The sequence below is a fragment of the Equus asinus genome, chromosome 23 (assembly GCF_041296235.1).
Source record: "Equus asinus isolate D_3611 breed Donkey chromosome 23, EquAss-T2T_v2, whole genome shotgun sequence".
Taxonomy (NCBI): Eukaryota; Metazoa; Chordata; class Mammalia; order Perissodactyla; family Equidae; genus Equus; species Equus asinus.
The window spans coordinates 41,384,992-41,407,934 of NC_091812.1; the positions used below are offsets into that span (position 1 = coordinate 41,384,992).

At 39.9% G+C, this 22,943-nt stretch overlaps 1 protein-coding gene and 1 pseudogene across 2 annotated transcripts; both read right to left on the reverse strand.

Annotated features, from left to right (window-relative positions):
• Positions 1–8,749: 8,749 nt before the first annotated feature.
• On the reverse strand, positions 8,750–10,474 carry DMAC1 (distal membrane arm assembly component 1). Of its 2 annotated transcripts, none has more exons than XM_014851122.3 (2): positions 10,122–10,474; positions 8,750–9,040 (listed from the first exon to the last, which is right to left on the reverse strand). In XM_014851122.3, exons 1-2 carry the CDS (start codon positions 10,393–10,395, stop codon positions 8,976–8,978), a joined length of 339 nt encoding a protein of 112 aa, XP_014706608.1. In that variant the 5' UTR covers positions 10,396–10,474; the 3' UTR covers positions 8,750–8,975. The 2 variants fall into 2 exon arrangements, with proteins under 2 accessions (XP_014706608.1, XP_044612789.1); XM_044756854.2 differs by having other exon boundaries at positions 10,208–10,449.
• Positions 10,475–17,276: 6,802 nt separating this feature from the next.
• On the reverse strand, positions 17,277–21,576 carry LOC123280057 (nuclear receptor-binding factor 2 pseudogene; annotated as a pseudogene).
• Positions 21,577–22,943: the final 1,367 nt, after the last annotated feature.

The window sequence follows — 22,943 nt, forward strand, 5'->3', positions numbered from 1 at the left end:
TTATTCAAGGATCAGTATCACAGTGGCAGTTTTGAAGAGCTAAACCGGTTGCAAAGGAGAATGTCTAATATTGCACAGAAGCAGGGTAACTTGGAACATCTTGGATTCGGAATGCCTAGCAGCACCACTAGGTACGTAACTCCATTTCCTGAGTTGCAGTGCATGTTTTTGAAAAAGTACAACTGGCTGAGAGACGTGGGTAACACTGGCAGGGTATTATGTTCAGTTTCAAAGGCTTACATATCCACTTATCTTATTTGATCTACATGAAACAGCCACGAGATGGCAAAGACAGGAAAGATCATCCCTGTTTTAGATAAGGTAGCAAGACAGTCAATAAACGGCGGAGAAAGCATTCAACGCAGAGAAGTCATTTAGAGCTCCTGTCAAGGAAAAGCATGTCAGTCCCACAACCAGCTTGGTGAAATAAGCAGCAAGCGTCGCAGGAAGCCGAAGCTGCTGTCAATTGCCCTCCTCCCCCTCAACCATGGATATATTTAAACTGAGTAATAATAAAACAAACCGGCAGCTGGCACTTTCGTACAGCCAACTCTGGAGCCCCCTCAGAAGAAAACTTTTTTCTAGATAGAGTTTGTCCTTTCCGTTTTTTTTAATTTTTCATTTGCTGTTTATTTTAAAGTTACATTTCTAACTAAGTGAAACATTTTAAAGTAAAAAATTGAGATGAACTGAGCCAAATTGCAAACATAATTATACCTTGAGCAAGGTGCAGGTTTTCGATTTTTGTTAACTCTGCCTTCCTGGCACCTGCCTATGACACATGACGTGACCAAAAACACGCAGTCCCACAGACGCTAGGACTGCAGCCCCCTCCTCCCATCCAGACCCAGGGTCCTCCCCCAGCTGGCAAGAGGAGTGGTGACTTTATTTATACTCTTAGAAACAATGATGCTGATGATCATTTAGTGACTGCCTCATACGTCACAGTCATGAAACACACATTCAGTCCCACAAAACCTGGTGGGCATGACTATTCACATTTTACAGATTAGGAAGCTGAGGCTCAGACAGGGTGGCTTGTTTAGGGGCAAACAGCCCTGCTGATGCTAAGAGCACACCCTTGGCCTGCATTGTTCCAGGTCCTCTGAACCCAGGCTTCCAAAACCAGAGTCAACGCACTTGCATCCGAGGAAGACAAGTGGAATTTCTGTTGCTCTGAAAGGGACAACCTAAACTGCTTCGTCCCTAGAAAGCTGGGCTAGAACAGACGGAGCTCCTTGAATTCTTTGACACCCAGTATCCAGCAAAGGCGCCAAAGGCCTGAGCTCCCACGATCGAATGTGCTTCTTCCTGGTGATTGCACAGTCCCTCCACCACCTGAAACCACCTCCATTCTTCACCTGTACAATGGGAACTGTAAGAGACGCCCTGCCCATTCTCTCAGGTTGCTGTAGAGCTGAGCATATAAATGAATGAAAGCGTCTTGTCAATTGAAAAACTCTCTACAGATGGAGTTAGTGTGATTTTTCTGATCTCAAAAAGAATGGTGCCAAAACTTTTGGCATCCCCATATTCAGCTACAGTATAACCGATTCAAGGAGTTTACTTACCTCTCCCTCTCACTTCTAATAACAGTACAGTCATGGAAACTGAAATGGGTTTGTGCAGCAGAAGCCACAGAGAAATGATCACGTTTTCTCTAAATAATGAGGAGGGGCTGATTCTGCTGGTGCTGCCAACATGTGCCAAATGTGTCTCTCAGCTTGCTCCGTTAGAAACAGGTGTTCACAGGCTGGCGAGGATGGAGAGCAAGCCTCCCTCCCAATTTGCCTGTCTTTCACTTGTCAAGGGTTTTGACAGGCATTTTGCAGTTCTCTGTCACACAGTTCTAAGCATGGCTGCACAGCGTGCTGCTTAAAGCAACCCCAAGTCAAGGAACTCTGAGCATTCCCCCTCAGCGGTTCTGTTTGATTGCGTACCTGCATGTGAGTGTGGGTAGCTTTTCCTCTTGACATGTGTCTGATGTATTCATCGTCCTAGTGGGCGGCACACAGGTCAAAAGTTTGTCCCACTGGTGATTGGGTTTTGCTCCAGGTGACTTGATTTGTGTGCCTGTTTAAGAAGATCTAAAATACCCCTTATCCTTGCTCCCATGTACCCAGAGTATGACACTTATATCACAGTCACTTTTTAAAGTCTTTGTCTCTCCCTTTAGACTCTCTGCTTCATGAAGCAGGGACCCTGCAATATTCGCCACACACCTAGCAGAGTGCTTGGCATATTACAAAGGCATATGGGACTGAATCTCAATCGAATGCATCTGGGGTACCAGAAAATGGCAATTCCTCTCAAGGAAATGAGGCCAGACTTCTAGTTATTGAAACCTTCTTGGTGATAACACGACCAGAATCTAGGGCTCTCACCAGTACTGCCTCCTGGTCCCAGGCTTAATGGCTCTTTCTGTAGTTGGCCATTTTAGTGATGAAGTAACCTGTGGGTCTTTATTGTGTCTACTCAGCATCATATGTAGGTGGATACCATTTAAAACGTACTTTTTTATATATGTATAATCTGATACCTCCGGGTACAGGACAGAATGCATTTTTATTGGTCTGCTTTGCCCACTCACTGATGGCATCTTTTCCTTCGCTGGGATTTGTTGTTATTCTAGACACAGCCTGCATAACATAACATGTTTAATTTAATTCACATCACTAAATGAGTATCACGCAGGGTGAAACTGAAGGAGGGATTTTCCTATTTGGGTTCTTGGGAAAGAGAAAGGCGCTATACACACATATACCACCACCAATCCCAATCCTTCCGTGACTGCCCATATTTCTTTTGAACGCCTGGCCAGTTATGCAGGCTAGGAGAGGGTAATCACATTTCATGCTTCGGGGCATGATCTGATCACAAGAGGGTCAGGAAGGACCCCTTTCCTTCCCTGTGGAATTGTTTGGTTGGTCAAGTGCACTAATTGGGGTGAGAGGTTGCTAAATTTCTGTGAAGTATCGGGCATTTGCAGCTGCAAGATGCTAGGGCATGAACTTGTGGGAGCAAAGGTCTGATCTCCTGGGGCAGCTTCGCATGATCACTGCAGAGAGAACTACTTCAGTTTTCTCTCAGTTCCCCACTACTGTCTCTGTCCTTTGGAATCAGAGTACCTCTCCTTTATACAGGGAGAAAATCTTAGTGCTGAAAAGGAATTTGGAAATTACCTAGTCTGATCTTCTGACCTTACAGAGGGTAAGATTTATGTTCTAAAAGGTTAAGTGACATTCTCAAGAGCATATCAGAAGCTGGTGGCAGAAGTGAGATTAAAACCTGGATCTCATCTCAGGTCTTCAATCAGATGTTCTTTCCACCATATTACAGCTGAGATCTGCTGTACACAGGTCAGTCTGATTCAACTGCACCAGCATTTCTCAAACTTAAGCATTCATTTGAATCACCCAGAAAGTTTGCTAAAATACAGAATGGTGGGGTCCACCCCCGGTCTTCTGATTCAACAGGTCTGGCATGGGGTCAAAAATTCCCATTTCTAACAGGTTCTCAGGTGATGCTGATGCTGCTGGGCTGGGGACCACACCTGAAATAAGAGCTACTGAGTTACACTCAAGTTGTCAAATGGAACAAATCTCTCCCTTTCTTTCCTTATTAATTTGTTCAGCCCTTTATTCACTTATTCATCAATTACTTACTGAACACACCAGGTGCCTGGCATGTTTGATGCTGGGGATGGGAAACATGAAGATGACAAAAGCACAATCTTCTTGAGGAATTCACAATCAGTGGGGATAGATGTATAAACAATTACTGAGCAATCTTTTAAGTGCACTGATAGAAGTCTATACAAAGTGTAAAGGCTTCACAGCCCTAAAAGTAACAACACAGACTTCTCACGGAAGGCTTCACCAGAGAGGTGACATTTGGGCTGGGCTTCGTAGGATAAGTGGGACTTCTCAAAATGGAGTAGGGACAAAAGGATTACAGGCTGAAGGAACAGCACGTGCAAATGCATGGAGGATGGCATTTTTCAGGAGAGTTGGCTAAATAAGAATAGCAGGAACATGGAGTGTGTGGAACAGAAGTCAGGGAGTGGAAGATGAAGATGGAAAGATATGGAGGTTGAACTATTGAAAGGGATTCCACACCCTGCCAGGAGTCTGGAGTTCATCTTGTTTATGGCAAAGATACTGAAGCATTTTAAGATGGGATATGTTTTAAGGTTACTCTAGCTACAGAGTGGGGGGCAGATGAGAAAGGTTTCCTGGGAGCAAAGAGAAATTAAGAATCTATTACAGCATCTACATGAGAAATGATGGTAGCTGCTCCAAACAACAGCAATGGGAATGGACGGGAAAGGGCATCAAGGGTTAAAATAACCAAGACTTGTTAACAGATCAGAAGTAAAGAATGAGAGTAGAGAGTCAGATAAATCCATAATTTCTAGCTTGGCCAGCTGATGAAATGAAAACGCTATGAACAGAGATAGGAAATAGAGGAAAAGAAGTAGGTTGAAGGGAGATAAGTTTACTTGGGTCAAGCTGGGACCTGGTGTCTGCAGAGGTAGGATGTCCTACTGTGGCTGGGAAATAAGAGACCGAGGTTCAGGAGAATGGTCCAAGGGCAGGAAAGAGATTGGGGTAAAGTCTGGAAGGGTATGAGCCCGTTTAGGGAGATGAGAATTTCTTGTCCTGGATTAACATGTAAATTGCTGTCAGAGTGATAAGTGATATAACCTCAACTATAAAGAAGAGGAAACCAAAAGATTAATGATACGTATTAAACTAAGGGATAACCAAGGAAAAAAATGGAAATTCAAAAGTTCTAGTTTTGATATCTGAACATTTTGAGAAGGGATGCTAAGAAAACAACTGTAGCAACATGAATTCCCAATTCCCAATTAGTGCTCTTCGCCAAGTCACTACTGGTTCACTACTTGAGGCTTCGGGAAAATTCCTACCTGCTCCAGGCCTCATTTATCTCATCTGTAACACAGGATTGCTGAGGATTAAACAATTCCTGCAAAGCCCTTGGCGTAATGCTTGCCACATAAAAAGAGTGCTGTGATTTTCTTAACATTTAGCAGTGGAACAATTTTGCTGGAAAACAGAAATTAAAAACTATCCAAGAAAACCACCAGTAAAAGAAGTGAAGACAGTAACTGTAAACACAAACGCTATTCAGACGGCCCCTTCTTGCTACTTCCTCAATACCCAGAATGGTGATGTGCATGTGGTCTGGCATGCCACCTTCTGTGACTATGATACCACAAAACACTCCTGATTCTTTGTGTTGTCTACTGCAGTGTAACAAATTACCACAAACCCGGCAAGTTTACACAGCACAAATTTATTATCTTAGTTTCCCAGCATGACTAGATACTCTGCTCAGGGTCTCACTTGGCTGAAATCAAGGTGTTGGCCCGGGCTGTGGTTCTTGGTTCTCACAGGGCCCTCTTCCAAGCTCACAGGTTGCAGTCAGAATTCATTTCCTTGTAGGTGCAGAACTGAGGTCCTCCTCTCCTTTTTAGCTGTCAGCTGGTGGTCACTCTCAGAAACTCCAGGCTGCCTGTGGTTCCTGGCCACGTGGCCCCCACAGGCAGTTCACGATATGGATATCTGCTTTCTTCCAGCCCTGCAATGACTTCTGGTGCACTGAATCCCCTTCTGCTTCTGATCTCTGACCTCTTCCATCTCTGACCTCTAGACCAAGACTTAATGGGTTCACGTGATGAGCCCATTTGGATCATCTCCATATCTTAAGGTCAACTCAGCTGGGATCTTAATTTCATCTGCAGATTTCCTTTACAGCAGCACCTAGAATGATGTATGAATAACTCGGAGAAGGTATGCGTACACCAAGGGTCTGGACCATCTTGAGTCCTGCCTAGCACATTCCTGTAGCACATGCAAGTTCAGTCACAGGACCCAGTAGTGATTTTTAGTGGCACTGCGGCATTTAACATTTGCCCTTTTGGCTATTTCTCTACATTCCATTTACATTTGAATGACAAGTTGCTGAATATCTCAAAGGCCAAGGGACCTGCCTTTAGAAGAGTGACATTTTCTCCCCAAGCTCTTAGGATACCTCTGAATGATGTGTAATCACAGGTCTTTCACCTCTGACTCTGCGCCCCTAACACCTATATAATCATTGGGTCAAGGCTAGGATTTATCTGTCATTTAAAAAGAAAAAAAGCTTTTCAACTCAAAATTGCTTACTATTCCTGACTTCAAGATTTGAGAAGTGTCAGTTTGATCCATGCAGCCCTGGCAATAAATCAGTTGAGGCCATGCCTGGGTTGAGGGGGTACTTGAACATATGTTTGCCCTGAACATATATTTAATCTAGGAGCAATATATTTTGTTGTCAAATCAAATGGCTTCATTCAAGAGGCTCCTAATTCAGACAAAGCCAGGCTGAGAAACCGTAATAAAAGGAGCCAGGAGTAAATTCTAAGCCGAGGGTGGAGGTCAAGTACAAATCATGGCTGAGATGCTTCACCTCCAGGGCCAACAGAAACAGACGTCTCTGCAATTGGTTTCAGCCAGGTGAAAGTCAACTTTTTACACTGATCTGCATTGGGAACACTCCAGTGCTGCCAGCAACAGCTGTCTCCGCAATCGGCCTAGGGAAAAAGAGACTTCTCACCTCTTCCTAAACACACAGCAAGATCCTGAGGATCAGTCTATATATGGGACCTTTAATATGTTCAGACATATTGTTAGCTAGTCACAAGATTCCAGACCAGTCAATGCAATACACAAAAGGAAAAAGAGAGGGTGTAATGATTTCTTGATCATCTTGAGATACCCAAGTTTATGCTCACTATGTAAAAGTTGAGCTAATAGGTATCCCGGACACCATGAAAAACATCAGTGTTCAAATGTATGCTCACATTTTGGTTTGTTTCAAGGAAAACTGTAAGTGCATTTTAAATTACCCACTTTTGTACATTCTTCTTTCCTTCTTTGCTAATTATGAGCCTTTATAAACACTCATTTGCATATGGTAGAGATTCTAAAGCCCATAAATCACATTTAAGCTGGTGTTCTTACATTACTGAGTAATAATTCATTGATTCTTGAGCTTGTTTATCCTGTTCACCCCACTTCATCCCCCAAAGGGAAGACAATAGGGCACTAAGTGTGCGTCTTGAATCGCAGGACTGAGAGGATGTCTTTCTCCTCTGAAGATCAGACTCATCTCCAAACAAATATCTCTAACTTAGCACTGGCAGAAATCAAAGCAGAATTTGGAATACAGTTCAAAAGAAAAAAACAACGTGTAAGTAACCTATTTTGGGGGGGGCGGGGCGAGGGGGTTATTCCTGCTTAACTACCTACAGACTTGATAGAAAAATACTCTGCTCACACCTAGCTACATGGCCCTAAGTTGGGAAGAACCAAACATACTTTGGCACTGTATCTGGTGAACAGGCAAGTTTATTTGGAAAAAGCTCTCATTTGCTTACAGATTCATAGTAGAACAAAATCTGAGAAAGATGTTAAAATAGTATAACACTTAAAGTTCAAGAGTTACTCTACTTACTCAGTAAGTCAAGCCAAGACCAACAAGTTAGTCCTATGAACTTTTGGTTTAACCTAAGAAAATGTTCAGACTCCAGCCAACTATCAATAGAATGGCTTGCCTTTTAAAGTAGGAAGTAACTTATCTTCATTGATATTTTAAGGGATCTGTGATCACGCATCACGGGCCCTCAACGAGGCACCTTGCTTTGGATCCTCCATGGTCCCTTTCAATTTCAAACTTCTATATTCGTTAACATTATATAACTGAATTGTACATTTCACATAAATAATACCTTGTTGTCTACTTTACGTTGAAATGTCTTCCTTCCCAATTGCATAGATATATAAATATACATCACTACCCATCCCAGGAACTCTAGTGTAGACAATGCAAATCTTACTTGTTATTTGTAAGGCTTAACAGACTTAGGCACTTCTACTTAATACTAGAAAAAGTAACAGTCCTAAAGGTGCCTGCTCAACATATCATTCAAAATTCACACAGTGATTGGCAGCTGAATTTAAGAGTATCTTTCTGCTCTTAAAAACAGCTACATATAACTTTATAGAGAAGCCATGGTGTATCAGAAAGAAAAAAGAACTGGAAGGAAGTACAGATTTCTCTTAGAAATGAACTAATTTTAAGTTCTTATCTTAAAAACATCTTCATCATAGACAAATTTCCAGTGCTTGTGGAAAAAGAACCAACTTTTTTAATTACAAAAGGTTGTAAATTTCTCCCAAATATTTTGGCACTTAAATTTTTTCTTGTACGCTGATTTTCATGATTATCTAATTGTTTCATAAAGGTAATTCTTGCCTCTTTGGAACCATCCTAGTTCTGAAAGACTGGAACAAGCACAACTCAGCAAGAACAAGTCCCAGCTCCATCACTGACCCTTTGAATGACCCTGGGCAAATCACTAGGCCTCTTTTTTAAGGTTCACTTACCACAAATAAAATAACCACCTCCAAGTAGCTGTGAAACTCTCAGAAGGCGATGGATTTGACAACGCCTTGGGAAGTATGAGCAGTACACCAAGTTTTATGTAGTCCTGCATATCGCATGATGCCTATCCAGGGTTAGGTTGATAATAGGTGTCGACCTAATCACAGGAGAAGTAAAAAGAACTATTTAAAACAACAGTTTAGTTCATTTTCCCACTTGGTTTATCATTTCTTCTGGTTTTTTGTGTTTGGTTTTTTTTAATTATATCCTCCTACCCCACATAAGACACAGAACCTGCTTTGTTCTCTGAGGGATTTATTGATCCCTGTGGAGCCTGAGAAGACAGCTACAAACCCTCATGGCCAAAGAATGACAACTCATGTTTGTCTTTTCAATCTTGTAGGATCCACAGCACTGAAGTCTATCAACGTCGATATATCTGTCCAGAATGTCCATAAGCCCCATGCTTGCTCTGTGTGTCACGCGGACAGGGACAGAAGATGACAAATTCACTGGTGGTACTTTCAAGCAGCACGGATAGCCTTCCCCTTGGGGTCTGACAGGATGATCACACCCCAACAAGCAATGCCTAGGAAAAAAACAACAGTACCTTACATGTACGTTGCACTTTAGTTTACCGGGTGCTTTGGTATATGCCATCTCATTTAACCCTCACAACTCTCCTAGAAGATACATTACCAATAAAGTCAGGCTACACAATGAAGTTGGTACGATGGACAGAATATCCCAAGCGTGGTCCCATAAGCTTAGTACCACATAGCTTAACTGTTTAGTAGGCTATCTCACCTAGGTTTGTCTAATTACATCTTATGGTGTTCATACAATGACAAAATCACCTAACAGTGCATTTCTCGGATGGTATCCCCACTGTTAAGCAACCCATGACCTATATCTATAGAAGAGTGAAGCTCAGAAGCTGTGACCTGTATCTATACAAGCTGTGAAGTTCAGAAAAAGGAAAAAAAAAAGTGGAGGAAAAAGAATCCTATTACCTTCCCAAGCAAGAAAGGGACTTAAAGGGAAGTGATGTGGGCAATCTCATTAAGAAGATAAGAGACCTAAAACTTAAAACTCTATTCACTCAGTTGATCTGAAGAGCTAAAGGAATGACTACATTTTACTGGAAGATATCTTGACACTCCCTCACCACCGTTACAGATAAGGGTGTGGGCCACACTACCCAGTGGTACACCTAGCATGTGGGCTTTGAACCCACATCTACCATCTGACTTCAAAGGACAGCTTCTTAAACCAACGTTAAGCGCCCTCCCGCAGGCTTTCTCCAGGATCTGGTGAAAAAGCATGGGCTTTGGTGCCAGATAAACCTGAGATAAAAAGCCAGCTGTGTCACACTCGGTGTCGGACCTTGAACACGAATAATACTTCTTACTTCTATGCCTTAGTTTGTTCAGCAGTAAAATGAGACTACTATAATCATACCTATAACTAACAGCTACTGGTAAAATTTAAAAGACTGAGGCTAATAAAGGTTCTCAAGAAACAGTGCGAGATTTTTAAAAGAGAAAGCGTCCCAACCTCCTCTCCCCGCCCCTGCATCTCGTTTGGGGTGCCTCCCGCCACGTGACCAACCAGAGCGCCCCGCTTCCCCCTCTGCCCCCGCCGCCCAAGGACTGTGCCCCAACTCTCACTGATGCCGATGACCATCTGCGTGATAGTCCCTGGACCCGGGGGGTATCCCAGCTTCATGGGCTTCCGCGCCACCCAGTACACATACCCGCCCGCCCCTATCAGCCCCGACCCGGAGAGTACGCGACAGCTCCAGCAATTATTAAATACGGGGGCTTGTTCTGGAGAAGTCGGCGCTCCGGGTGCAGCGAGGGGCGCGGGCTTGGCGGGGGAGGAGACCTCGGGAGGTGCAGCGACCTTGACCGGCTCAAAAAGCTTAGAACCGAAAGAACCCATGTTCAGGAACTCGGCCTCCCCCGTAAGAGGTTTGGGATTGAACTGACGTAAAACATGCGGCAGGAAAGCAGAGCGCCGGCGCACTGCGCCGGAAGCAGCCTAAGGGCCGCTGGGAAATGTAGTTCCGGCCTACCTCGGAAGGGGAAAAGGTGAACCTGTAGTGGTGGATGTTTGTGGCGCTGAAGTTGGCCGTGCCAGGGACCAAGTTTTTCCCCCAGTCCCTTTAAGAATTCTGATTTAGTCCACTCCTAAATGTCCCAGTTCTCAATCTCCTTGGAGGAGAAGCCTGGGTTTGTAAATTTCCTGGGCAGCACATAAGATAAGACCTTGGGCATGCCACTTAGCCTGTCTGGAGATGTCTGACACAAAAGAATTAAGTTTTATATGTGCTTAATTGTATGCTAGACACTTTGCTAAGCAATTAGCTGCGTTATGCCGTGTAATCTTCCCAACCCAATGGCATATCAGTTTCCCAGTATATGGCAAAACTGGTCAAGTGACATAGCCATAGTTGAAACTAATGTCTGTGTGAATTCAGATTCAAATTTCTTAAATGCCACCTGTAGGTATAGTGAAGGGACTACACAAATATAATGAAGGTATTAAAAATCACTTTGAATTATCTGGATAAATACTTTTAATTTCTCTTTAGTTTTTTTTAACGTCATGATCTCAATTTTGTTATACTCAAGGTATTTCTACTTTGAGAGCTCTGGAGAAAATTCAACTCAAAAACAGGCTAATGGATTTGAGGAGTTAATATAGGCTCTGTTCTTGCAGATCTAAATTCTTATCATCCATTAAGAATGGACTTTTAATTCTGATTGCTTCTTTGCAATTCACCTTCTATAGAGTCCACTCCAGAGTCGTTTCACCTTTCTTTACCTTTGGGTAGAGTTGGGTATATATTTCTTGTTCTGGGTTGTTCTCAGAGGATTACTAGTAAGAAAGAAAGACGTTTAGAGTTCAGAGGTTGTTTCTGTTAGAGTACATGGGCGAAGACAGGGTTAAATTCAGGTTTGAACTTTTCTCCTTTAGAATGGCTTAAAAAGTTAACATGATAAAAAAGAAATTCACTACATATTCCACTGTGTAAAACGGGATATGATTTTGGGAAGGCTAAAAAAAAAAGATAAAAATAAAGATATCGATAAATAGGAAAAAGGAAATTAAAGCATTTTCACTTAGATTGGCAGAGATCAAAAATTCAATAATTCACTCTTTTGAGAATAGGGTGGGGAAACAAGTCTTCTCATACTTGTTGGTGAGAGTGTAGATCGGTACAACTTCTGTGAAGGGCAATTCGGTAATGTCCATCAAGGTTACCAGGTGCTTTAGTACATGCCGTCTTATTTAACTCTCACAATCCTCCTGGAAGATATATTACCATTACAGTCATGTGCTGCATAACAGAGTCAGTCAATGATGGACCTCATATCTGATGGTGGTACCATAAGACTAGTACCACATGGCCTAGGTGTGTAGTAGGCTATCCCATCTAGGTTTGTGTAAGTACACTCTATGATTTTCACACAATGATGAAGTCACCTAACCATGAATTTCTCAGGACATATCCCCGTTGTTAAGCAAGGCATGATTGTCTATCTGTTTTATAAAAGAGTAACGCTCAGAAAATAAAGGAATAGGAGAAAATAAAGTAGTGAGAATACTGGGTTGGCCTGCTGCTTAATTTCAAAGACCCTCTCCATTTTGTTACACACATATCTCTCTCTCCATGTGTTGTATACATGTATATAAATGTTGAACATGTATATACAAGCATATACGTGTATATACGTGTGTGTTGTATACATGTGTAGAAAGTATCTCCATATGTTGGGAAATTTGAGTTCTATAGCTGGCTCTGTCACTATGAGTCAGCCATGTGACATAGAAAGTGTTATTTATTCTCTCTGGCCTGTAGTTACCTCACATTTAAGATAAGATTTGAAATAGGTGATATCTAACATTGTTACCTAACTTGAAAATTCTAGTATTTATTAGGACTGTCTCTTCAGATGGCATTGTGCTAAGTGCCGCACCAGATGAATTCAATAGTATTTCACTTAGAAATTAGTTTATGGCTGCTGCTTCTCAGTATGCCTGATGCAACATTGTATAATGCATGTGATTTCTCCTTATTTATGTGAAAAAAAATCATTTGGCTATGGTCACTAAACATTTTGACTACATGCTTCTGTGAATAAAAAATATTGAGCAAACAACAGGCATTTATGCATGCCGATCTATTATTTATAAATTATATATGAATGTACTACTTTATACATTATAAGGATAAGATGAAATAATAGAAATAGAAATTTCAATATTTTCCCTTATGCCAATATACAGGCTTGTGCATCTCCATGGATACTATGGTTATTTGATATTTATTCACTCATATTTTATCTAAAAGCTTACCTTCTTATTGTGCTTATTACATTTAAGTATCCCAGGAGAGGACATCTTTAATCTCCAAACAGATATTATTAAAATGGTGCATAACACATTTTCTGAACAACAGGCAAGATTTGCTTTCAACCACTGTTGTTTTTTAAAGTACCTTCCAAAAGATGAGTTTGGTCTCTTCTGATTCCTCAAATGAATGATTTCAAGCATTTTTGTTATTGCACATAGCACATGTTGAAATTGAGATGTCCTAATATAACTTTGATTGGGAAATTATTAGAAATATTAAGGCACCTTTTGAGATAAAGGAAACAGTAGGGTCTGAGAATAGATGAAGGTAGAGGCCAATGAAAGCAAGCGAAACTGTAACGGGAGGAAGTTGTGTGTCTTTGGGGGGAAGGAAATAGGAGATTGAAAGCCAGCTTTACTCATTGTTTCTTTCTTTTACTACTTACTATCTCTATAGTTCGTTTTGGCACTTACCTCTTCTATTTGTTTTTAAATTTTTAATGCAAAAGGTATAAAAAGGTATATAAACAATGTCCATTCTCCTGTCCGCAGCCACCCAATTCCCCTTCACTAACACAGCCAGTTTAGCAGTTTCTTGTGTGTCTTGTCAGAGATGCCTGTGTGTATTCTTTCCTCCAATGATTTTGGAGATCATTCTATTTCAATCATATCAATTCTTCATGCTTTTGTACGGCTCTGTAGTATTCCATTGTATGGACATACTACACTTTATTTAACTGGCCTCATAGTGATGGATGTTAGTAAGACATTTAGGCTGCTTCCACTCTTTTGCTATTACAAATAGTGCTCCAGTGAATAACGTTGTGCATACATCACATCACAAACATATGAGTGTATCTTAGAATATATTTCTAAAGGGTATGGTATATATAAACTTGATGGACATTACCAAATTACCCTTCACAGGAGGTGCACCAATTTACACTCACCAACAAGGATGAGAAGACCTGTCTCCCCAAAACAGTGAATTATTGAACTTTGATTTCTGCCAATCTGAAAAGTGAAAATGGTTCAATTTCCTTTTTCTTATGAGTGAGTTTCTTAATGTATGTCTAAGGACAATTCAAATTTCCTGTTCTGTGAACTGTAACTTTTTTTGCCTATTTTTTCATTGGATTGTCTTTTTCACCTTGACTTCTAGGAACTCTTTATACATTAGAGAGATTAAGCTTTTATCTGTGATATAAATTCACTTTTTTTCCCTTCCAATTTGGTATTTGCCTCATGACTTTGCTCATTGTACTTTGTACCATGCACATCTTTTAAACACATAATTGAATTTATCAGTCTCTCCTTTGATAGCTTCTGATTTTCATGTCATAATTAGAAAGGCCTTCCACTTTCTCCGGTTTCCCCGGGTATTTTGATTTTTTTTAACACTTAAAAATTTAGTACATTTGGGATTTATCCTATTTTTAGGTGTCATGAATGGAATCAGACTTTCTTTCTATTTCTTTTTCTTTTCTTTTTCTTTCCCCTGACCCATTTTTCTGAACACTACTTATTAAATAATCCACCTTTTATCCACCTCTTTGAAATACCACCTTTTCTAAAATGCCATATATAAATGTGTGTCTATTCTCAGACTTCATATCCTGTTCCATGCTCTATTTATTCATGTGCCAGCATCACACTCTTTTAATTACTAAAGCTTTGTAATGTGTTAATATTTGGAGACCAGTTCCCGCTATTACTCTTCTATTCCAGGCTTTTCTTGGCTATGTCTACATGTTTATTTTTCCACATGAACTTTTAACTCAGCTTGACTAGTCTGACAAAATGATGCTGACATTTTTATTAGACTTGTGTGAAAATTGTAGGTTAATTTAGGGAGAATTGACATCTTTATGATGTTGAGTCATCCTATCCAAGGACATGGAATGATTTTTCTTTTGTTCATGTCTTATTTTGTGTTCCTCTGTAGCATTTTAAAGTCTTTTTCATGATGATCTCACACATTTCATCTCATACATTTTATTTTTTGTGTGGTTATTGAAAATGAGAGATTTTCCTTCTATTGTGTCTTAACTGGTTGTTGTTTGAATGCAAGAAGACTATTGATTTCCACATATCCTAATACTGAATTATCAGTGCCTTCTGGTGAACATTTGAAATATGGTTGGTAGTTTTCTTTTTTGTAATCCTTGTTGATTTGGGGGATCACTTTTATGCCCATGTCATAAAAAGAGTTTGGAAACATTCCTTCTTTTTCTGTACCTTTGGAATTATCTGCTTTTTAAAGGTTTTGCTAGAATTTTCCTATGAAATCCTCTAGTCCAGGCCCTTTATTATTTTGGCAGGGGTGCGGGAGATGGGAAGGGAGGATCTTTGACACCTTTCTCTATTTGCATTTTGGAAATCTATTTAAATTTTCTGCTTGAAATACTTTTGCTAAATTATACACTTCTGGAATATTATCGACTTTATCCCAGTTTTCAAATTCATTTGCACTGAATTAAGAAGAGAGGTAGAATTAAACAGTTCCATTAATTTCTTTATAATCTGTATGGAACCTTTTGTTTGAAAAAAGGGTCTTTATAATTATGATTAATTAGCATCTTAAAATGGAATGATTATGCTGGATTATCTGGACAGGTCTTTAATGCAATCACTGGTGTCCTTATAAGTTGCATGCAGAGGGAGATTACATACAGAAGGGAAGGCAGTGCAACCAGAGAAGCAGAGATTGGAGTGATGTGGCTGCAAGTCAAGGAATGATGGCAGACGCCAGAAACTGGCAGAGGCAAGGAACCATTCTCCCCTAGGGCCTCCAGGGGGAGCACAACCCTGGCAACACCTGGTTTTCAGTTCCGGGATGCTGATTTCAGACTCTGCCTTCCACAACTTTGAAAGCATACATTTCTGTTGTCTTAAGCCACCAAGTTTGTGGTAATTTGTTAGAGTAGCCACAAGAAACTAATACAGGCACTTGATGAAACCTTTGTTCCGGACTCTGCACTGAAGAACCTAGGCCAAGGCAGCAAAGTATAACCACTTGGGATAGCACTTTCTTTCCTTAAAGATTTTGTGTCACTCCACTATTTTCTGACATCGAATATTGTTGTGAAGAGTTACGAGGCCAGTCCAATTTATTCTCTGATGTAAGGAACTAGATATTTTTGCCTAGATGCCCTAATGATTTTCTTTTCTTTTTCTTTTCCTTCCTTTCTCCCTTCTTTCCTAAAATTGTTGAAGTTCAATAACATCTTTAGTAGAATATATATCTTTGTTAACTATTCTAGTTCAGTTTCCCAGGCATAAATATTACCATATAAATATGTATATAATACCATATTTTATAGACAAATATATATATTCTCTTAGCTTTATTTTAGGAATGTTCGTTTGAATTATATCCATTTTAAAGTACAATTATTTTATTGCTTTCTTGTAACCAAAAACAGCCAACTAGCATTACTTCTAGTCATTCATCATTAAAGAGAAAAGGATAATTCACTGGATATTTTTAAATAGTGCACTATATAACAAACAAAAAAAGTTAAATTTACAAAAGCACCTTAATTCATTATGTAAACTAGTAATTAAGAAAAGAGCAAAACTAATTATTTGTTTCTTTCCTTATAAAATAGAAATTTAAAGAGTTCTCTTAGTCTTAATGTTATCTTTATGTTAAATTAGCTCAAAGTGTGGTACATATAATATAGTGTCATCTAGAGAGGGATGTAATTTACACACCTCATGTGAATGAATAAAATTTGCATAACAAAATGAATCCAGAGAGCCCTAGGCTTTCATATTAAAATTTGGCATTGAGTTATCTTTTATGACATTATACGTTATTACATAAAGCATATTTTTATATATTTATAACCTTAAGAAAAGAAATAATTGTTTCTTGAAAAAGATCTCCCAGTAGCCATTTGGTTTCTAATAGGATAAACTGAACCTCCAGGAATTTGATGTCTGCCAAATCTGGAATCCTTGGTTTGAGTCAAGAAATCAGATATGCTGCATATTTCACAGCAATTGTTTCCTAAGTGGTGGTTCTGCCTTTGCTCCTGAAGTCCTGACAGATTATGCCTTTCTAGGGAGTATCCCTGGCATTGGTGGTGTTGTTATTATGTATGAACCATATTATTTCCCCTCCTTTCCTCTCATGTGCTTTTCTATTTTACTTGGTTATAAGTCCTTTAAGAACATTCTCCAGAAGAATATTCCTCTAAGAGTTCCTGTAAGAGAAGAAGGTTTTTTTATTTTTGTTTTTGTTTTTGCTGAGGAAGGTTAGCCCTGAGCTAACATCTGTTGCCAATCATCCTCTTTTTTTGCTTAGGAAGATTCCCCCTGAGTTAACATCTATGCTGATCCTCCTCCACTTTATATGTGGGTTGTGGCCACAGCATGGCTGAAGTGGTGTAGGTCGGCACCCGGGATCTGAACCCGTGAACCTGGGCTGCCAAAGTGGAACATGCAGAACCTAACCACTACGCCATGGGATTGGCCCCAAGAAGAAGTTCTTGAGATGGAAAATTAAAGAGAGGATGATTGGGCGTTGGTATGTCTGTGGCTTTCCCAGTGTTTGCTGCAAACTTCTGCCAGACTGATGATGTTCAAGTTTCTAAATGTGATGATAAGCTCCATAACTCTGATTTTTTTCTCACAAAATCAGCATCTACCTGTGGCTCCTTTTTATTAGAGCTCTTTGAAGACTGACCTTTTCAGCTTTTCATTGTTTCTTTTCTTTCCTTACTCTTACATTCTCAGCCTCAAGGAACTCCATGTGCCTCTTTAGATACACAATTTTGGTTATCTGTTTATTTATAAATATTTGATCATCTTTTGGAGTTTTGCTTCCAATTCCTGGCTCTGCTGGCTTATTCTGTTGCTGAAGGAAAAAATAGTTCCCTGTAAAAGAACCCCCCTGAGTTTCTGCAGGTGTGTCTCTGTGGTGGGCCTCTATTTCTAGAAAAGAAAAGGACTTGGGCTTCTAACTTCTACGGCAGAAGATTGGAGATGCCTGAAGATGAGGAGCGACATCCTTGTTCATATTCTGCTGGACTTTCATCCTTTCACATTCTTTTCTCTTTCCCCCATCTCCAGCATGAGCAGTAGCAGCTTCGTACGACGATCTCTTTGCAATTCCAGTGATAAATGGGCCTGTTCAGACCATGTCAGCTCATGGATTCAGAAAGATATATGTCTGCTTTTTGTGACAAGAAATAGCTTCTGCGTATTTCCCTGCAGCTAACAATCTGTTCTTCTACTTTGCTGATGAGTATGTGTGAGGGACTCTTCATTACTGCTGTAGACTTTGGGATGGGCAGTGCCCAGAGAGCTGTGGGCTGCAGCTTCAGCACATGAAGGAGAACAGCAGGGCAGTGTGACATGCTGTAACTCCTCAGCTGTGCCCTGGGAGTCTGGTGTGGCCTCAGCAGAGTGACAGCCACATCACTTCTTCCTCCTGTTCTGGTTGCCAGTGTGGATCTGCCCTTTAAATATTTGTTCTATTTTTTCCTTTTTCTTCAAGGATTCCAATTATTACATCCTGTTGTATGCTCTTTCATTCTTTTACAAATCCTTTTCATTTGTTTTCTTATTTATTTTATCTTTGCTCCTTAAAGTGTTTATAGCAGTGTCTCTTTTCCTTTATATGCCTCTACATTTGTCCTTTATAAATTTGATGGTTTCATTTTTCTCCCACTGCTTTTCTTGAGCTCTGACACTCACGTTTTATCTTCTTGTGCTGTCTAGTTGTCTTGTCTGAAAGTTCTCTTATTTGTGCTTTGAGCTCTTGCTTCATAGACTTGATTGCTTCTTCAGTTTTTAAAATTCAAGGAGAAATATTTGGCAATGATTTTTGTATTCTCCATGACAGTATTTTTCTGGATGTTATTATGAATCTGCCATTTATTTTTCTTGTATTTTTCCATTTGTTCCCTTTTTCCCTAGTGTATCTTTGAATATCCTGTTTTGGTTCTCTTGTCAATTAGGCGTCTTTGAAAGGGTGAGTTTTCCCAATGGTTAGGAGCAGGTTTACATCCGGATACAGCCAGACCTGAGTTCCAGGCCAGTTGGGATTATCTCGTGGTTCAGGGAGTGGTATATGAATTCATGTAGCCTTCTTTTCTTTCCATTGAATGGAATAGGCCACTTTGGGGTTTTTACGACTCAGTCTTTTTCTCCTACACTGCTGCGGTGACAGTGTGCTTCCTGCATACATGGCCTCTTGCTGGGTTTCCTTATTTAACTATCTTCTTTTATTCATGGAACAAAACTAGTTCTATGGTACCTAGAGATTCAGGTTTTCCATCTCAAGGGATAGGCTTCACCTTTAGTAATTGCACTTTGCTGACTCATTCTGATATCTGCAACTACAGTGTCCTTGCTCTTCTGTCTCTTCTCTCCAACCCACCCTGTGAGATCCCCACTGCCATAGTGATTGTGGATGTATATGTTGCTATGGAGCCTCATCAGCCTTGGTCTCTGGTCATTATAATGAACAGAATACTCCTCTTGACCTGCTTTGGATATGTAGCGTAAGGGAGAAATACATTTTTGTTGTATTAAGTCCCTGAGATTTGAAGTTGTTTGTTACTGTAGCATAACCTAGATTATTTTGACTGGTACAGTCAGTTCACAACTAAGGGTGCTACCCTAGAAGGCATTTGGAAAGATAAGGAGGCATTTTTGTTGACACAGTGGCCATGTCCAAGGGCCAGGGGTACTAAATCTCTGGTAATGCTGACAACAGTCCTATGCCATAAAGACTGCTTTGCTGAAACGCTGATAGTTCCCCCACTGAAAAACTCAGTAAATGAGTTGACAAGTCCAGCTAGATTGTCTTCCTGAAATGAGTGCCCATTATTAAAATCTTGCCCAAATTGGATATTTTAGACTTTTTTTTGTCTTCTAAGTAATTCAGATAATTTCTAATTTTTATGTATGTATGTATTATTTCCTAAATATAATATCCAAGAGTGAACTATTAGAGTTTATTCATTTTTATATCATTCTTATACTCTTATTGATACTCAGTAAATATCTATGAATTTCACTAGACTGAAATATCTTCTTGGGCCCATGTGTGAGAAAGTGCTTTCCAAATTGTGAGTGCACATTAGCAAAATGTGGATTCCCCTTTTGTTTTCTGTAGTTTGAACTGGCAAGAGGCTTAGAGAATAAACAATTGAAAAAGACATTCCCTAAAGGTAGCCATCAAGTGTAATAAGACTCAAGTCAAATGGCCCAGCTGTCACAGTAAAATACAACCTATTGATTTCCTTCTCACTAGGGAAACACACTGCTTGCCACTTACCACAGTGGCATGGAGAGAAAGTATCACCCTAAGAACTGCGGGAGGGATGTCCTGTGTAGCTGAGAGGAAGGCACAGAATGAATCTGATTGTATGTGTCCCTAGGAGATAACCACATGTTTTTATAAGGAGTGAGGGTGGGCTACACTATCATCTTACTTTAAGGGTCAGAAAACAGCACCCTAGTTAAAATATAACTGAGGTGAGCAGTAACCTTTTTAAAAAAATCATTCAAAAAAAGGTCATTAAATACCAAACAGGTGCAAACTCCTAGTAGAGAGGAGGCAGGGTGTGGAGGGTCTTACGCAAAGATGAGAAGGATAGAACCTGCCTTCTAGGCTTTTAGAATCTAAGCATATACATAAATAAATCTAATACCTATCGACTGTGACAAATGTTATAACAGAGATAGTAAGAAAATTTAGTGAGAATGTAGAAAAGGAGATTATTTCTACTTGGATGGAAGAAAATTAGTTAAATCCGGGAAGAAGAATGCTTTAGCTTAATGTGTGGACTGCTGAAAAATATGTAAATATCACTGACTCCATTGTCCTGGGGCAGGGTTATGAGGTGGAAGAACTAGCATTGGTGGAACGTTTTGCAGTAATAATGTTACATACGTTATTTATATGGCTGTATTAATAATAACAGATGGTTTATGTAATTAGAACCTGAAAAATAGTAGATGTTAATGGAGTTAAAAATTAGGGTATACTAAAAATTATTACAGTAATTTCCCGTGGACTCCTCAACTTATGATTGCACATATACTATATGTCTGGGATGTTCACATCATGCACAGTGGCAGCTAGTGTACCCTCGAGATGTCCACGTTGCTTCAGTCTACTGACATTGACTCCTTGCAGTATCTCATTCAACCAGAACCAAAAATAAAAATGTTATTCAAAATGATGTTTAAGTAGATTCTGTTCTTGTAAGATCAACCACTCTTACAGCCTGGTACTAATGTTTAGGTCGTCAAATTCAAGGAGTTCTATATGGGCTATTAAGTTAGTATATTTCCTTTGGTTGGTTGCTGGTATTGATTAGATGAGGAATAAATAGCTTGGCTTGTCTTCAAGAAAAGGCACTTCATAGTATCTTGAATCTTCTTACCTTAGAAATGTCTAATGTCTATGCAGAGCTGAGAGGGAAAAGCTATTCAAGTGCATGTCAGCAAGCCCAGACCTTTAGAGCTGTGAGCAAAAAATGATTTGTTTCAGTTCTTCCCACAGCATTTATTCACTTCAACAGGATGCCTCTCTACTCCCTTGCTCCTTTCTACTGTCGTAAGGAAGGAATTCATACTGATCCCTCTTGTAAGCTTCTTTAGGCCTGGTGGGTATTGCATGGGTGAACATCTGGGAATCTGTTCTTTGCTGTCCAGTGAATCAGCAGAAGAGGAGAGGGGCGCCAGGTGTCCTACAATCCACTGCATCTTACGGATTGCTGACACTAATCCACACGGCATCATCCTGTAAAGTGAGATGGCTCTGGGGCTGCCACTGATCTGAAGCATTCACAGCCCAAGGGAGATAACTTTTCATGGTGATAGAATGTACAGTTTTCTTGGAATTTTAATTTGTTCCAGAATTTCTTTCCAGAGAGCATATCCTTGTAATTTACTGTGCTTAGTATGAAGAGTAAAGTGACAGAAGAGAAGGAGAATGAGGTGATAATATGAATTAAAATATCTTCAGTGTTTTCCAGGTTACATATTATATAATTTAATACTCACACTAGCACAATGATGAAAACATTGTTTTTATACCCATTTTACAGATAAGGAAATTGAGATCTGGAGGGATTAGGTAGTTTGTCCAAGGTAATTTGCTAGTAGGTGGAAGAGATGAAAAAATACTAATACCCAATATTGAGCCAGACATGCTGCGTATGCCCTCCATGAATTAGTAAATTCACTTCTCACAACAGCCTATGTGGCAGAAACTAACACCGGCTCTCTCTTTTTTTTTTTTTCTTTTTAAATAGTTGAGAAATCAGGTACTAGAAATCACTTAGGTTAAGGGACAAAGCCTAAACTTGAGTTCAGGTCTCCAGACTCCAGGAGCCATTCTATACTTTGGTGCAGCCCCAGTCACGTGGCATCTTCTGACTGCAGTTTGAGATCTCTATCCATATACTCTGCTAGGATAATGTCTATGAAGTGCTTTGCGTACTGTCTTGCACATAGAAAACATTCTGTAATCCAGAGCTACCGTTAATATGTGACTAGTAAGGGTATATTCACCTATTACTTTTATTCTAAAGATTTCTGATGATTTTACAGCTATTGCTAAGGTCATCAAATGCTGGATTCCACTAAGCCTTTACCTGTTTAAGGTTTTCAGGTTGTGGTTAGAAAGATGGGAATTCAGTGACAAAATGTGATTTTTCTAAAACGATATGGAGTCAGTAGCAAGTCAGTTAGCAAGGCACAGCAGCAAGGGATGTTCTTATTGTGCTTGAGTCCATGCTACCCTTTCCTTGCCATAAGCAGTCTGTGAGATCACAGTATCATTTTTTAAAGTGCTTTGCAGCATTCCAAGTGCTTTCAAACACATTCTTTCATTTGTGCCTCACAACAACATTGTTGGGTGGCTATTATTATCCTGTTTTACAAATAAGGAAACTGAGATCCAGAGTCAGAGGGTAAGATTCAATTCACCTGCCTAGGAAATGGAGGAACCAAAGTCAAGAGCAGATTCCCTGACTCAAAGCTCAACGCTTTTCTCACTGCACATTGCTGCCTCGTAATGCGATTAAGACTTCTGTCTCCTTATATTAATTATGAGCCACCAGAATCTGAAAATGCAAATATAATAAAGTGTCAGAGTGGGT

What these genes read in the sequence shown, in the direction of transcription:
- DMAC1 (XM_044756854.2), bottom strand. Translation starts at nt 10,395, where the DNA reads ATGGGTTCTTTCGGTTCTAAGCTTTTTGAGCCGGTCAAGGTCGCTGCA. An exon ending in GGGCTGATAGGGGCGGGCGG is followed by an intron (nt 9,041 to 10,207) that starts GTATGTGTACTG and finishes TTTTTTTCCTAG; the next exon opens with GCATTGCTTGTTGGGGTGTG.